General features: G+C 44.0%; 1 protein-coding gene across 5 annotated transcripts in view; it reads left to right on the top strand.

Annotated features, from left to right (window-relative positions):
* The first annotated feature begins 885 nt into the window (after positions 1 to 885).
* EPB41L4A (erythrocyte membrane protein band 4.1 like 4A) overlaps positions 886 to 15666 on the top strand; it is a 256036-nt gene continuing 241255 nt past the window's right edge. For all 5 annotated transcript variants that reach the window (XM_045500766.1, XM_045500758.1, XM_045500748.1 and 2 more), the window contains exons 1-2: positions 886 to 1039; positions 1417 to 1839. In XM_045500766.1, the coding sequence (XP_045356722.1) occupies positions 1741 to 1839 (99 nt within the window). In that variant the 5' untranslated portion in view covers positions 886 to 1039; positions 1417 to 1740. The remainder of the gene's footprint in view (positions 1040 to 1416; positions 1840 to 15666) is intronic.

The raw sequence follows: 15666 nt of genomic DNA, 5'->3' as shown, positions 1-15666 counted from the left end.
TCGGTTTTTTTCTTTAAAAAATTGTTTTTAAGTTACTAATGTCCTAGGTTTTAAGCAAATTTTGTGAGTTTTGACCACCTAGCTTGTAAGTGGTAGAGGAGGGAACTCAAAACTATGTTTGATGCCAGAGCTCTTGCTCTAACACTCAATATAAAGTAGGGAAGTTTTCTGGGAGGCCTACCGTCAACCCCGGCCCACGTCCTCTCGGCTCGCATTAACTCGCTGCTGGTTCCCAGCTGGAGAGCACCGACTGCACCTGCTCCGAAGTCCAGCGGGGCCCGGCCTCATCCTGCGCTCAGCCTCGGCTGCTTGTGCACGGACTCGAGGACCCACCAGGGGTCACTGCAGCCTCAGAGCTATTGTGCCCGCCACTCCTGGACACGACCCGCCGTGCGGAGGGCGTGGGACTGGGAGCGCCGAACGCCAGGGTCCGAGCAGAACTGCGCCCGGCCTTCCTAGAGCCAACCTTCCGTCTCCCCGGGAAACGGCTACAGCAATCAGAACCAGGGCTCCGAACAGCCGAGCGGCCGGGGTGGTGCGCGCGGGTTCCGGTGCGGACCTGCCTGCACCTCGCCGTTGGACCACCTCCGCTCCGCCTTCCGCTCTCAGCCGAGACCCCGCCCGGAAGGGGCGCCCCTTCCCGGCCTCTGGGCCCCAGCTTCGTTCCAGGGCTCTCTGCAGACACTCGGGCCCGGCCCAGCTGCACCTGGGCTGCTCCCGCCCGGGGCGCCACCCCTCGCGCAGCCTAGAGAACTTTCCCGGGAGCCGCCGCGGCCTGCGCGCCCAGGGCACACCCCCACCCGCCCGCCAGCGCGTTCCCAGCCTGGGCGCCCGCTTCTCCGCCCGCCGGCGCGCCCGCAAGCCCTCTCACTCCCCAGTTCTCTGAAAATCCCGAAGGAGCAGCGCTCCGCCGCCGCAGCAAAGGCGTTCTCGGAGGGCCAGCTTGAACTTAGCCACACACAACCCCCCGTGATGAGTTCCACGGTCCCCAGACGGGAGCTGCGTCCCGCCACGAGCTGACTTGCACTCGCCGGTCTTGGTAAGGAGCCCGCTGCCCTTTCCGATACTTCTCGGGGTTCCGGGTGGCCGAGGTAGACAGAGTGACGATCCTCGCCACTGGCCCTGCCGTGGGACTGGGACGTCGCGGGTACCCCTGACACAAAGGAACAGCCGAGTGTTCCCCAGTCGGCGGACCGGACTGGGGACTGCGGGGTGGGGTCGGAGCTGGAAGTGGGAGCCCTCTGGGGACTCCGCAGGGGAAGGAGGCCGGGTGTCTCGGTAGCACTCCGGCCGGGGACAGGCGGAGGGGGCTGAACAGCTCCCAAGGGTTTCCTCGTCTGGGGAGGGCCTCGAGCTCGCATTCCTCCCTTTTCTTGCTTCTTGCCCCCATTGCCAGACGACTTTTGTCGTCCCCAGGACTGCGGGAGGGGCCGCGGCGCCCCCGCCTTCGGAGGAGCCGGAGCCGCAGGATGCGCGGGGACGCGCCGCCGCCCTCTGTGCTCAGTTCCGCCGGCGCTTCCCCGGCGGCTCCCGGGCGCTGACTCCCGGGCTTCTCCGCCCTCCTTCCCTCCAGCCGGCGCCGGGCGGCTCGTCCGCGCGGCCCTGGACCTCGCCGGGAACCGGTCCCCTCGCCCTGGCCCCGGCGCGGACAATAAATTAATGCCTCGCGCTTGAGGGGAGGGGGCGGCTCGGCGCCTGGGTCGCAGCTTTCTCTCCTGGCTGGAGACGGCCACAGCCAACATGGGCTGCTTCTGCGCTGTTCCAGAAGAATTTTACTGCGAAGTTTTGCTTCTGAATGAATCCAAGTTAACCCTCACCACCCAGCAGCAGGGCATCAAGGTAGGCGCGGGCCGGGGGCGTGTTCCGGGGATCGGCAGCCGGGCGGGCGCTGGGGTCCTAGGCTTTGTCTGAGGGCTGTCACGGGTCTCGGCCGGCGACTGCTCTCTGCGCGGTGGGAAGGAGCCGCAGCTGCCCTGCGCTCAGGTGGAGTGTGGACGTGTCGGGGTGGATTCACTTCGAGTCCCTTCAAAAAGGGAAGTAAGTTTCACGTCTCAAAGGGTGTTCGCTCATCGACTCTCAGCTGCAACCCACAGTCCTGCAACTGAGACCCAAACTCTTCCCGGGACCGGTTTCCTCCAAAAGCATCTAAGGCCCCCGAGGCTCCAAAGACGCGCAAACCTGAATATACAGGCTGAATACAGTGTTGAAGGCACGATTTCCCGTGGCTTTGTTGAGGCTTTTTTCTGTTAGTGTCATTGGGGAAGTAATCTAGTTGACTCGCAGAAACACATTTACTGGGTGGCTGTGATTGTGCTCCCTGGGTTTGTAGATGAGTAATGCTACGTTTGGACGGAAGATAATTTCCAGTTCCACAAGCGAACTGGTTTTATCCCCATATTTAAGTAAACATCTCTCAAAGCGACTCGGTAAATAACTTTGCGCCTGTCTGTAGGTCATTAAAATGGAATCACTACTATTAACCTAGAGAACCCAAACAAAAAGGCTGTGGGAGATTGCAGAGATCCACTTCCTTAATTTTGAAGAGTTCTTATGTTTATTGTTGACAACCTGACCGACGCGCCTGCGCGCTTGTTTGCTCTTGCAACCACGTAGTTACCAAAAGGTGATCGGAATTCGGAACGTTTTGTTTCTCTTTCTCCGTATTTAAATCACGGGAGCTTTTTAAGTAACCTTAGCAGCTGAGTCTGGTGAGGGGCTACCGCCCCCCCCCCCCAACTATTGTCCCCCACTCTCCATCCTGGTAATGCTGGAGGTCTGAGAAAGAAGTTCAAGCTGCCAGTATCTTCTTCTAGTCTTGTATGTCAGAAGTTAATCCTAATGGCATAGGCCCTGGTCATTTCCTTGTGTGAATCAGTTTTTACATAGCTTTATGCACGCCAGAGTAACTGTTCCTGGCTAAAAGCTTCAGCTTTGATGTTACCATTCTTGGTGTACAGAATTCTAATTTCACAGGTGTCGTTCTTCTGCTGGAGATGGGGGCGGGGGCAAAAATGATCAATTAAAGTCACAAGATAAAGTTAACCCTTCCTTTAGGAAATTGTTTTGAGCAGTTGTTTTCCAGTAATTATAAAAAGCAAAAGTCAATCAGATTCTCGTTTGGTGTTTCCTTTAAAAGCCAGGAAAAGACTCTTGGAAAAGGGTGCTTCATATTTTATATTTTCACCTTTTCTTTATGTTCTACCCCTCCACCCCCATGAAATCAGGAAAAGAACTTTTCAAGATGATGTAACATTCTTTGGTGTACTGTGCAAATAGGCAAAAATAAAAAAAAAACCATAAATTTTTGATAATACATAGATTCTCTTTGGCTTGGGGAAAGAAACCATTAGAAAAAGATAACGGATGATCTGATACTAAACCAACAAAGAAATCTTTCTGAAGTGCAAAGTCTATAAAGTCATCTGGAGTGTGAGCTTCCTATTTAATCATGAAAGCCATATCCCTGTCAGCTGTGGAGCATGTACATTATTCTGTCAAGAGAGCAGCCAAGACTCGGGATCAAATGGAATAATTTTGTCAAAGAAACATGAATAAAAAATCCTGATCCATAATTGCTTTTTATAAACTGATGGTGCTTATCTTGTTTTACAAATATGTTGAAAATTGGTGAGTGATTCAAAGGCAATAGCAACTTTATAATGCTGTTATTTTGGATATGTGCCATTTAACTAAACAATAATTTAAGCAGGCTTTTGTTGGAAGTAATCATTTTGCAACAGGCTTGGCCTCTTTCAGTGTCACAAAAGCATGCCACAATTATTTTGATGGCCATATGTGTAACACAGATGTTGTCTGCTGAAGTTAACCACATTATCTGTAACTACCAGGCTACCATGAAATGCATGTGTTAAGCACCTATCTACTTGTGGTATGTACAAAATTAAACACATATGTGTATTTATAAATGGAATAATGTACGAACAGCATCTCACGTGTAGATGGTATTCAAACGTTGAATGGATATGTGTATATTATTATTCTGTACATTGCGTTTTCTTTTTAACTCCTTTAGTTATGAGTGAAATAGTAAACTAAAATGTAAATGAAATAGCCAATAACTATAATGGTGTTTCCCCTTGGAAAAGTACATTTGAAAACTTTTATTATCATTAAAGTCAAAATTAAGCATATGACATCAATTAGCCCATTTCCCTCCTGAAATTAAAATAGAAAAATCTTTTTGTTTTTAAAAAGTATTTTCTAACATTTTGAGATGACCCTTTTCCATGTTCTATCTCAAATGAAATAAAGACCATTAATTTTGCATTAAAATTACTCACCTATTTCATTCTTTCATGGAAGGAATTTTACTGATTATTAGTCACTTAAGAATTTGCTTGTATTGCTGTTATAATAATGTATTGTGAGTTTAAAAAAAGATTAATTATAGTAAATTTAAGTAGAAGAAATAGAGAAGCGTGGTAAAACATATTTTCTGTGTGCCATTTTGAAAAACACTTTCTGGATTTGTTTAAGCGCCACATTACAAAGTTAGTTATGAAGTGATTTTCTGCAACTTAGATCAAAGTCTTTCATCAACAAGAAAAAAAATTGATGTGTTTGTTCCCATGGAAAGGCACTTCAGCCTTGAGACGATGGTTACACGTCTTCTATGTCAAGATGAATAGCAATTAAATGGAAAATAATTTTCTATTAAAAAAACATAATATATTTGTATTCATATTCATACTAACATTATGGAGAAATTTGCTTCTTTTTTTTTGTTTTTTAGAGGTAACCTCACCTTGATAAGCTGGAAGTCTTTGGCATGCAGTTTGAGCCCTATCTAAGATTTATAAGAATCTTATAAATAAGGTTTATATAAACTGAAAGCTATTGGTGGTGTGTTGACCCCCACACAATAGCTTTTAGCTATTTGTTCTATGCTGCTATCTCTGTTGTTTATTTAAGTAAGCATTTCTGCTGTGGTTGGTCTTTTGGTTTTTTTGAGCAATGTTTGCTCAGGGAAACTTTTGTTACGTCCTTTGTCGCTCTCTGTGCTGGGGGAAGTAAGGATCTTTCTTTTTGTTGTCTGAGAGAGCAAAATTTGTGGCTCAAACTACTGGTGTAAGTTGACATTTGATTAGCAAAAGATTTTCAGGGAAAAACAAATCACAAGGTTTGATTAGAAATTTAGTCCTCAAAGTTGCTGCTACAAATATGAACTGGATTAATATTTTTGTTTCAGGGAGGCTGTCGTGCTCTGAGCAGTAACGTAATAAACACTGAGGTGCTCATTTTTCCCTTGTTGTATTTGACTAAATTAATGAAACCAATATGACAGCAAGATGGAAATTCCATTAACTTTTTAAAAGGCATTATTGAGATATACAATTTCACACATTTGAAGGGTACAGTTTACCCATTAACTTTTAAATGAAGTTACTTCCTAATCATCCTGAGGTTTCTGAGGGAATATTGTGAGTCAGTTTTGATGCTTCAATCAGAAACTTCCTGATAAACTAGAAAAACAGAAAGTGGAGACTTAAATTATATGCATCTCGGTTACCGAGAATTATAATTTTTACTCCATTTGGACTGGTGAGGAAAACGCCTAAGAAGATTAAGAAGACAGTGAAAAGCAGTAGTGGTTCATAAATCATATTAAGTATATAGGTGAATACCTGTATCTTTTAACATCAGCCTCATAAGATACAGAGTCAGGGACCTGATAAACGTTAGATGAAGCAAGTAATCATACACCAACATTACTGTTAATGTGAGATTGGCTGTGGGTCTTGATTGGTTGGTAAATTAGATATGACTGGGTTAGATGTAGCCCTCACTGACACTGCATCTTCATTTCTGAAATTCAAATAGAATGTCCATGTTGTGTCTGTTTAAGATGGACTCCTACGGGGCGCCTGGGTGGCACAGTCGGTTAAGCGTCCGACTTCAGCCAGGTCACGATCTCGCGGTCTGTGAGTTCCAGCCCCGCGTCAGGCTCTGGGCTGATGGCTCAGAGCCTGGAGCCTGCTTCCGATTCTGTGTCTCCCTCTCTCTCTGCCCCTCCCCCCGTTCATGCTCTGTCTCTCTCTGTCCCAAAAATAAATAAACGTTGAAAAAAAAAAAAAAAGATGGACTCCTATATTAATCCTCCTTCAAAAATTCTTTTTTGTTTTTAAAATTATTCAAACTGTTTTCAGCTTTACTAAGGTATAATTGACAAATGAAATTAAAGTGTACAACATGATTTTGTAGAATATAAGTTGTGAAAGGATTCCCACCATCCCACCACTGAGGTAATGAACACATCCATTACTTCACATAAATTACCTTTTTGTTATTGTTGAGAGTACATAAGTTCTGCTTTCTTAGCAAATTGCATTTCTACAATACAGCCTTATCAAATCCCCAAACTGTAAATGCTCTCGCAGCTAATGGCTGTCCTTCTCCAAGTGCTTCTAATTTCCTTGTTTTTTGGTGGACCACACTTTTTTTTAGTCCTGTTAATATAATTTTTCTTGAATTTTGTAATGCTAAACTTGAACTGACTCTGAACTAAACTTCAACTAATGCAGAGCTGTTAGGGGGCGCCTGGGTGGCTCAGTTGTAGGAACATGCGACTCTTGATCTTGGGGTCATGAGTTCAAGCCCTAAGTTGGACATAGTCTACTAACAATAATAATGATAATGATGATGATGATGATGATGATACAGAGCTGTTGTTGCTCTTGAGCATGGGTGGTGTCTTCATCCATTTGGGCTGCTATAACCCATACTGTAGACTGGGTGGCTTATAAACAAAAGGAATTTATTTCTCATAGTCCAGCATGGTCAGGTGAGGGCCTTTTTCTGGGTGAAAAACTTCTTGTGTACCCTCACATGGCAGAAGGGGCTGTGGAGCTTTTTTGGCCCTCTTCTGTAAGAGCAGTAATCTTGAAGGCCCCAACTCCTAATGCCTTGAGGGTTAGGTTTCCAACATAATGGATTTTAGGGGCACACAAACATTCTGACCATAGTAGGTGGTGATAAAGTTAAATCTAAATAGTAGAGACAGAGGTCCAGACTCTTCTTTTGATCAGCCAGATGGACAGTAGTTTGTTATTATTTTTTTTAATATTTATTTATTTTTGAGACAGAGAAAGAGCATAAGCGGTGGAGGGGCAGAGAGAGAGGGAGACACAGCATGTGAAGCAGGCTCTGAGCTGTCAGCACAGAGCTGGACGTGGGGCTCGAACTCAGGGACTGTGAGATCATGACCTGAGCTGAAGTCGGATGCCCAACTGACCAAGCCACCCAGGCGCCCCAGTAGTTTGTTATTTTTATTAAGACACTTACAAAGAAAATGGGAAACTCTTCTCTGATGGTTTGTGTCAAGTTGTATCTCAGTGTAGGGCTAGACAGTTCTTTGTTGTGGGAGGTTTTCCTGTCCATTGTGGGATAACTGTGTTCCTAGCCTCTACCCACGAGATGCCCGTAGCACCTCTTGCCCATTTGCGACAACCAAAAATATCCCCAGCTGTTACCAAATGTCTCCTGAGGGGCAAAAGACATAAATTCCAAACTGCATTGTTTGCATTAGCACCCTACCTTATCTAGACCTTTAGCAGTTCTGAATGCCTACCCAAATGACTTGGTCTGTGGGTACACGGAAATGTTCCCTTTCCCAAATGTACCAGACTCTTGTGCCTTTTTAGGCACTGGATTCCTGCTGAGTGGTGTACCCTTTTACTTTTCCCTAAGTACACACTCCTCTGGATTCATCCTTTAAGACTTGAATCAAGTGTCCTACTTGCCAGGAAGCCTTCAACCCAGGCTGACCAGGCAAACTTAAGTGCTAGTCCTGGCCTCACATACGCCCTGTAATAGCACTTAGCGCATTGCAAGCATTATTTCTGGATACATCTGTCTCCTCTGGTAACTTGTGAGCCCCTACCTGTGGTCCCCTAGCAGCTAGAGCTACACACCTCATGCAATAGATGCTTATTAACTGTCGTTTGAATAGAGAGTTGAAAGGAGTGATGTTACAGCTGGAACAGGACACATTGAAAATCTTATGGATAATGAGGTTCCTTTGCCATTTTATTTCTACTAGAAAAGGTCTCAGAATAAAGTAAACCTCACTGTGAAAAGTCTGTTGCCAAGATACTCTAATTTTTATATTGATAATGGGTGGAAAATGAGATGGTGCTGTGGACTGAATGTATGCAGCACACCGAACAGCTGATGAGCGGCTTTTTCAGAAAACCCGAATCATACCTTTTTTGTATCATAGAGGTTAGTATTCCGTCTTTCCGTCTCTCTCTTTCTTTATTTCTAAAATAAAGAAACTTTCCACTTAGAACTTGAGTCTTTTGGAAGAAGGGCATGTTTCGAGAGTGGAAGATAGATTCTCACACATTAGTTACTTTTTCTTGTCTCCTATTCTGTAAACCACGTGAGGACATAGTCCGTTGGTTTCACGGTGTGGGTTTACACAATCAGGGGCCATTGTGTAATTTTTAATCTTGCCATGTCACCCATTTTACTCTTGAAGCTGCGTAAACCTCATCTGACACTGCTGTAAGGCTTACTGGCACAGACAGTGTCAAAAGTTAAATATTATGTTTTTAAAATGTTTCATTTATTTGAGAGAGAGAGAGAGAGAGAGAGAGAGAGAGAGAGAGCATAAGTAGGGGAGGGGCAGAGGGAGAGAGAGAGAATCCCAAGCAGGCTCCATGGGCAGAGCTCGATGCGGGGCTCAATGTCATGAACCGCGAGATCATGACCTGAGTCAAAATCAAGAGTCAGACACCCAAATGACTGAGCCTACCCAGGTGCCTCAAATACTGGGTTTTTATGACAAATAAGTTTTCAATTCCTATGCACAGTGTATTTTTCTGCAGACCAGATACAAACATGACAAGTCAGAGGTCAGATTTACCATGCCTCTCCAGCTTCTCTGGGATTGACTGCTTTGTCTGAGCTGTCTGCAATATTTTAGCCTCAGTGCTCCTCATCAGCCTGCTTTGGGTTGTAATGAGTAACTGCCATTTTCTTCTGCATCACAAGATGTGTTTCTAAGTTTCATGTATTAAGATTGACCAGGCATCACTTGTTTAGGGATAGCCTAGGTGCATTAAGGTCAGGAACCAGCCTGTTTAGTGTATGACTTGAAAAGCCTGTTAACTACATTTTGGTGAGTCTGTACCATTCTAAAAAATGTGGATTGCATTCTTGCATCCTCTGAGCCATGTATGTACTTCTTGTTTGTTTGTTTAAGTGGGACAGCCACTGTTCCTTAGTGCTGCCTACTGTTAATCCATTATTCTAAACATTTTGCTTAGGAGATTCCCCAAAGGCTGAGATGGCTCCCCCAGAGGCTTTCCTAATAATAATCCTGAAGACATGAAAGGGCCTAGCAGTGGCTTCCAAATGTGTGAGAAGTTTGTTTTTAAGGGTATTGAGATGCCAAGAGGAAGTTAGGACAAGGGAGATGGTGGCAGGCAAGGAAAACCAAGAGGTGCTGAGTGCTAGCCCCCATGGACAATAACCAAAAGGTCAGATAGTGGGGGAGGAATTAGCCGACCAAGACTGAAGACAGAACCAAATGTAGCAACAGACTATTTAGAAATGACATGCGTAAGAACATGAGAAAGCACAGTTTATGATGCCAGGGGTTCCCGGCATTGTGGGGATGGTGTCCCAGACTACAGCTTTCCAGACAAACAGTGGCCCGAGAGAGGGTCAGATTCCTGGGCTAGCCTAACAAAGACTGTTTGAGTTTTGGGTCCCACCTTGGTCTTCATTCAGAGCTGAGTTTGAGAGGCAGTCTTGGAGCCTCTGTCACCTTAACTATCACTTGTCAAAACTGGTTTTTCTCTACCATACTTAATGATCCCAATGTAGTCATGGCCCTCATGTGTCACACATGAATCAGGCTTCTAACCTGGATGCTGTGTGACCACCTTCAGCCTCTCCCGTCTCACCACCCCCATCCCGTGTTCAAACCCTGCTCTGCTTGTGACTGGCCACGTGACTCTTCCCTGGAACTAGGCTCTGCTTCCTCATCTGTAAGTTGGGGGGCCTGATAGCTGCTGGATGACTGTAGAATTTGAGAAAAAAATTTAGGCACATAGGATTAAAAGGTGCTCAATAAATGATAGTTATTATTATGCACTATCTATTATTTGCTAATAAATTTCTTTGTGAATTCCAGTTTGTGATATCTAACCCCTTGTTCCTGCCCAAAGTGATGCTGTCTCTCTGAGGGGGTGGGTGGGTGTTAGAAATTGGGGAATAGGGTGGTTGATATTCATATATACAAGTGATCTGTCAGATCTCTTTCGCCTCGCATTGCCTCAGCTACCACTGGAAGGCTGAAACTCTACATCTGTACCCCTAGGCCAGACTTCCTTCCTCTCACCTGAATTTTATTTCTGATTGCCCACTGGGTATCACACAAGATGCTTAAGCCCATCATCGCTACCCCTCTGCTCCCTCTAGTCTTGCTCCTTCTGTGCTGCCTAGTTTGATGAATGAGACCACACTTGGTCTTTACCAGTTAAGATGCTTTGGTTTATAGTTACAGAGATCCGACTGCAAACAGCTTTAATATGAGGAAATTTGTTTGCTCACCTATCAGGGACTCTGGGGACAAGGATAGGAGTTGAGGGTGGGTTGATGACATCAAGGCCCCAGCTTCTCTCCATCTCTTCTGTGCTCTGACATCTTGGGAGGGTGTCATCAGCAGGTGGTAGCAGACGTTTGTGGAGATGATAATCGTACATGGCAGTATGTGAGATAGAAGTAGAGATGGCCTATTTTTTAGGAGAGAAGACACTTCCTCCAGAAGTCCCTCAGCAGACTTCCCCTTGTGCCTTTTAGCAGAAGGAGTCTTGTGGTCGTTCTTGAGCCATAATGGCAATGGGATCACCTTTGGGGTACCGTATCCTCCATGGGGCTGGGTGGGGGTGGAATCAGTTTCCCTGAGGCAAGTGACCTCGTGGGGGAGAGGCCCAGTCAGGAAGGAAGGAGGGAGTTGTGGGTGTTGTTGGCCATGACAGTGTTCACTCGATACCTTGGGTCAGGATTCTGGCACACATGCTCTCCTTAAATTTCCACATCCGTCCAGGCGTTGGAATTCCCAACTCCTGAACATCTTCCAGATTTGTTTCTCCTCCTCACATTACTCCTGCCGTGGTTTAGACCTGTCTCAGGTGTCAGCTGGACAGTTGCAGTAGCCTTCTCACCACTGCCCTTGTCTCTAGCATTAACTCCTTGTGATTACCTATAGGGTGGTCTTTCTCATCTCGACCCCTACAGCTCAGGTTTAAATTCCTTCATGGTGGCCGCAGAGCGGCATTCCTGCCCTTTGGTGATCGGACTCACCTCCCTCTGTTCTTTCTCCCACCTTTTCCTTATACCTATCTTGTATTGTAGCCAGACTGAGATGCTTCCAAGTCTGAATGCTCCACATTCTCCCTTGCCTGTGTCTTTTTCTCAGCCTGTAAAGCCCCACCCGGCTTCCTCTTGTTTGATTGAAGTCCCAGCCCTCAATGAGCTATGACCTTTTCTGAAGACTTCTCCTTGGTGTAGCACAGGAGAGGCCCTCTTCTGATCCTGATCAACCCTGCATTTCGTTGCAGCAGTTCCTCTGCTGTCCTGTCCACCTCACCCTGGGAGGAATATAGTAAGGTGAAGAGAACATGGGCTTTGTCTAGGTAGATGTAGCTTCGGGTCTCCCTCCCATTTGTTCAAGCTATGAACTTGGCCAGTCATTTACCCTCTCTGAGTCTGCTTCCTCATCTGAAAATTAGGGTAGGCCTTCCACCTTATTCTGAGATACTGCATGTGAAACCCTTAGTTTCGTGCCTGAAGAGTGGTAGCTGTTGTATTAGAGATGGAAAGCCTTGAGGGAGAGGGCTAAGTCTTTCTTATGGGATATCTCCAGTCAAGCCCAGTTCCTAAGGAGTAGTAGGTATCCACGAGTTAATCTGAATAAGAAAAGATGCCTCTAGATTGACATAAATGAATGAACCCGAGGAAGCAAAGACATCTTTCTACTCTTTACTGCCCAGGTTCCCTGGGTACAAATAGTGCACCTGCTTGACTGCTTAATTTCTTAATTTAAGTTTTTAAAAACAGTTTTAAGATATAAACCACACACTATACAATTCATCTATTTAAAGTGTGCAATTCATATATCCACAGAGTTGTGCAACTATTACCGCAATTTTAGAACATTTCATCACTCCAGAAAGAAACCTCATACCTAGTAGCAGTCCACTCCATATATCTTTCTACCCTTCCCACCCACACCCCCCTAGCTAGGCAACCACTAGTCTTTCTGTCTATGTAGATTTTCACACTCTGGACATTTCATAGAAATGGGTTCATGTAGTATGTTGTCTTTTGTGACTGGCTCCTTCACTTTGCATAATGCTTTCAAGGTTCATTCCTAATGTATCAGTATTTCATGTCATTTTATTGCTGAATAATATTCTACTGTATGGATATGCTTTATCTATTTATCCATCCAATAGTTGATGGACTTTGGCTAGTATAATAATGTTGCTGAGAAGATTCATGTTCAAGTTTTTATGTGGACATAGGTTTTAATTTCTCTTGGATGTATACCTAGGAGTGGAGTTGATGGGTATAACATTTGTGAGGAACTGCCAAACTGTTTTCCATAATGGTTGTGTCATTTTACATTCCTACCAACGTGTAAGGTTCCCAATTTCTCCACATTCTCACCAACACTTGTTATAATATGTCTTTTTGACTGTAACTATCCTATTGTGTGTAAAGTGTTATCTCATTGTGGTTTTGATTTGTATTTTCCTGATGAATAATGAAGTTGGGCATCTTTTAATGTGCTTATTGACCATTTGTATATCTCCTTTGGAGAGATGTCTATTCTTTGCCAAATTTTGAAATTGGGTTGTCTTTTTAACATTGAGTATAAAAGTTTTTTTTTTTAAAGGATGTATATGTCCTTTATACAAGTCTCTTATCAGATATTTAATTTAGAAATGTTTTCTCTCATTCTGTGGGTTTTTGTTTTGCTTTCTTCACAGTGTCCTTTCATGTACAAGAACTTTTAATTTTGATGGAGCCCAGTTTATTTTTTCTTTTGTTCCCTGTGCTTTTGGAGTCATATCTGAGAAATTGTCACCTAACACAAGGTCATGAAGATTTACTCCTATGTTTTCTGCTAAGGGTTTTATAGCCTTGTTCTTACATTTAGGTCCATGATTCATAGATATAGATAGATCTGTGGGTATCCAGTTGTCCTAGCTTGTTTTTGGAAAGATTATTTTTTCTTATTGAATTGTCTTGGTACTATTACCAAAAAATCAATTGACAATAAACGTGGAGATTAATTTCTGGACTGTCAATTCTGTTCCATTGATTTACATGCCTATTGTTATGCATCTTTTATTAGTTCCGTGGTAAGGTAGGTGTTTGTCATTTATCAAAGAAACACTCCAGGTTAAAGCAAATTTGAGGACTGACCAGTGGGATAGAGCAGTGGAAACACAACAACAGAGAGCGCACAACACACTCCAAAAACGCTTCCTGAAGTTCCAGACCCTGGACAGTCTATGACCCCTTTTTAATATAGTAGTACTCGAAGGTGCAGGACATGTAACAAGCTATTAAAACACGTGAAAGACAGAAACCTAGCCAAAATGATGAAATGGAAGAATTCTCCTCAAAAGAAAATCCAGGAAGAAATGACAGCCAGATAATTGCTCAAAACAGATATAAACAATATATCCAAACAAGAATTTAGAATAACAATCATAAGACTAATAGTGGGCCTGAGAAAAGCATAAAAGACAGCAGAGAATCTATTGCTGCAGAGATCAAAGACCTAAGAAATGTCATGATGAAATAAGAAATGCTCTAAATGAGATGCAAAATAAACTAGCTACAGTGGCCACGAGGATGGAAGAAGCAGAGGAGAGAATAGGTGAGATAGAAGATAAAATTATGGAAAATGATGAAGCTGAAAAAAAGAGGGACAGGAAATTACTAGACCATGAAGGGAAAATTAGAGAGCTAAGTGATTCCATGAAACAAAATAATACCCGTATCATAGGAGTTCCAGAAGAGTGAGAGAAAGGGACAGAAGGTTTATTTGAACAAATTATAGCTGAGAACTTTCCTAATCTGGGGAAGGAAGCAGGCATCTAAGTCCAAGAGACACAGAGAACTCCCTTCAAAAGAAATTTGATATGTAATACTTCTGAAAAAATATCCTGTAAACTTCCTGTGGGCTGTAAAACATTGTCTGTTTTATCCACTATAAAATCCTCAAGAATCTGGAAGGGTGTCAGGCACATGGTGGTGCTCAGTAAATATTTGTCATATTTGAAGGGCTGATAGAAGGATTGTTTTAGTGAAGTTGCAGCTACTGCTTTTATAACTTGAAACCTTGAATATTTAGATTTCCAAAAACTGTTCTGTGCATCCTTTGACTATTGCTATTTACATTGTGTATAAAGGATTTGCCTTTGATTCTTGTATACTCTTTCTGTAAACCACTTGATAGAGGACTAGAAAAAGGGTATTTGCATGTTTTATGAATAATTATATTAGTTTTTCAAGTTTATTTATTTTGAGGGAGAAAAAGAGTGAGTGCACACGTGAGTGGTGCCAGGGAGAGGCAGAGAGAGAATCCCGAGTAGGCTGTACGCTGTCAATGAAGAGGCTGATGTGAGGCTCAAACTCACGAACCATGGGATCATGAGCTGAAATCAAGAGTCAGCAGCTTAACTGACTGAACCACCCAGGTGCCCCAATTTTGTTAGTTTTGATAGGTGAAGGTGTAGCATGTTAGATGAGCTAATATTTAAATAGGTGTGTGGATTTTATCTGTTACCTTGAAACATACCGAGAGATTGCTAGAGATTTGCCCTGAGCAGTGTTCTGTGCAAGGTTTTCCTTCTAGGAAAATGATGTAGATGGTTTCAAGACTACTTCTGAACACACATACCCTCTCCTCACCCTTGTGACGTCCTTTTGACCTTGAACTTCTAGGATTCCTAGCAGGAGTGCAGGTTCAAGCCTAAGAAGCAACTATGGCTTTATGGAATTAGACTAACATCCCCCATGACTAAGGACAATTGTAGCAAATCTTAGTGGTATTGAAACTGGCATCGGGTACGCTTTACAGTTGTGTCTGGATTGCACACTTTGAAAGTTGGTAGTATTCAAACAGTTGAAAAATCCCAACAGATAAGCTGGCGATAGGCAGTTCCTTGGCGAAGAACACCTCAAGTGTCTAGAATCCAGATAATGCCATAGCAGGACAAATTTTTCACAACCTGTTTCTACCTGTCATTGTTTTTTCCTGCCAGCCACTCATTCTTTTGCCCAACAGTTCAGCCGTCTGATTCTCTGCACCTAACCTGTGTGTGGTCACTTGGCCTCACTTCATGCAGCCCCAAGATGCTGCCAGAAAACACAGCAGACACCAGGGGGAGAATGTATAAGAGATGGCGTGAATTATAGCAGACTGGATTTCACTTAGAATAGAGAGGGCTGGCATGGACGTTCGGAATTGTTCCACACAGTCCTCTGATTCTACAGGCGAGGGAACAGAGGACCAATGAGGGGTGATTTGCCAGAGCCCAGCATAGGGTCCTAGAATCCTGTCTCTTGGTTTCCCATCTGGTCATTTTCTCCGTGCTTACCCGCCCCTCATTCCTT

The sequence above is a fragment of the Leopardus geoffroyi genome, chromosome A1 (assembly GCF_018350155.1).
Source record: "Leopardus geoffroyi isolate Oge1 chromosome A1, O.geoffroyi_Oge1_pat1.0, whole genome shotgun sequence".
NCBI classification, from domain to species: domain Eukaryota; kingdom Metazoa; phylum Chordata; class Mammalia; order Carnivora; family Felidae; genus Leopardus; species Leopardus geoffroyi.
Note: the sequence above shows the minus strand (reverse complement) of the source record. Positions and strands in the feature narration are given on the sequence as shown.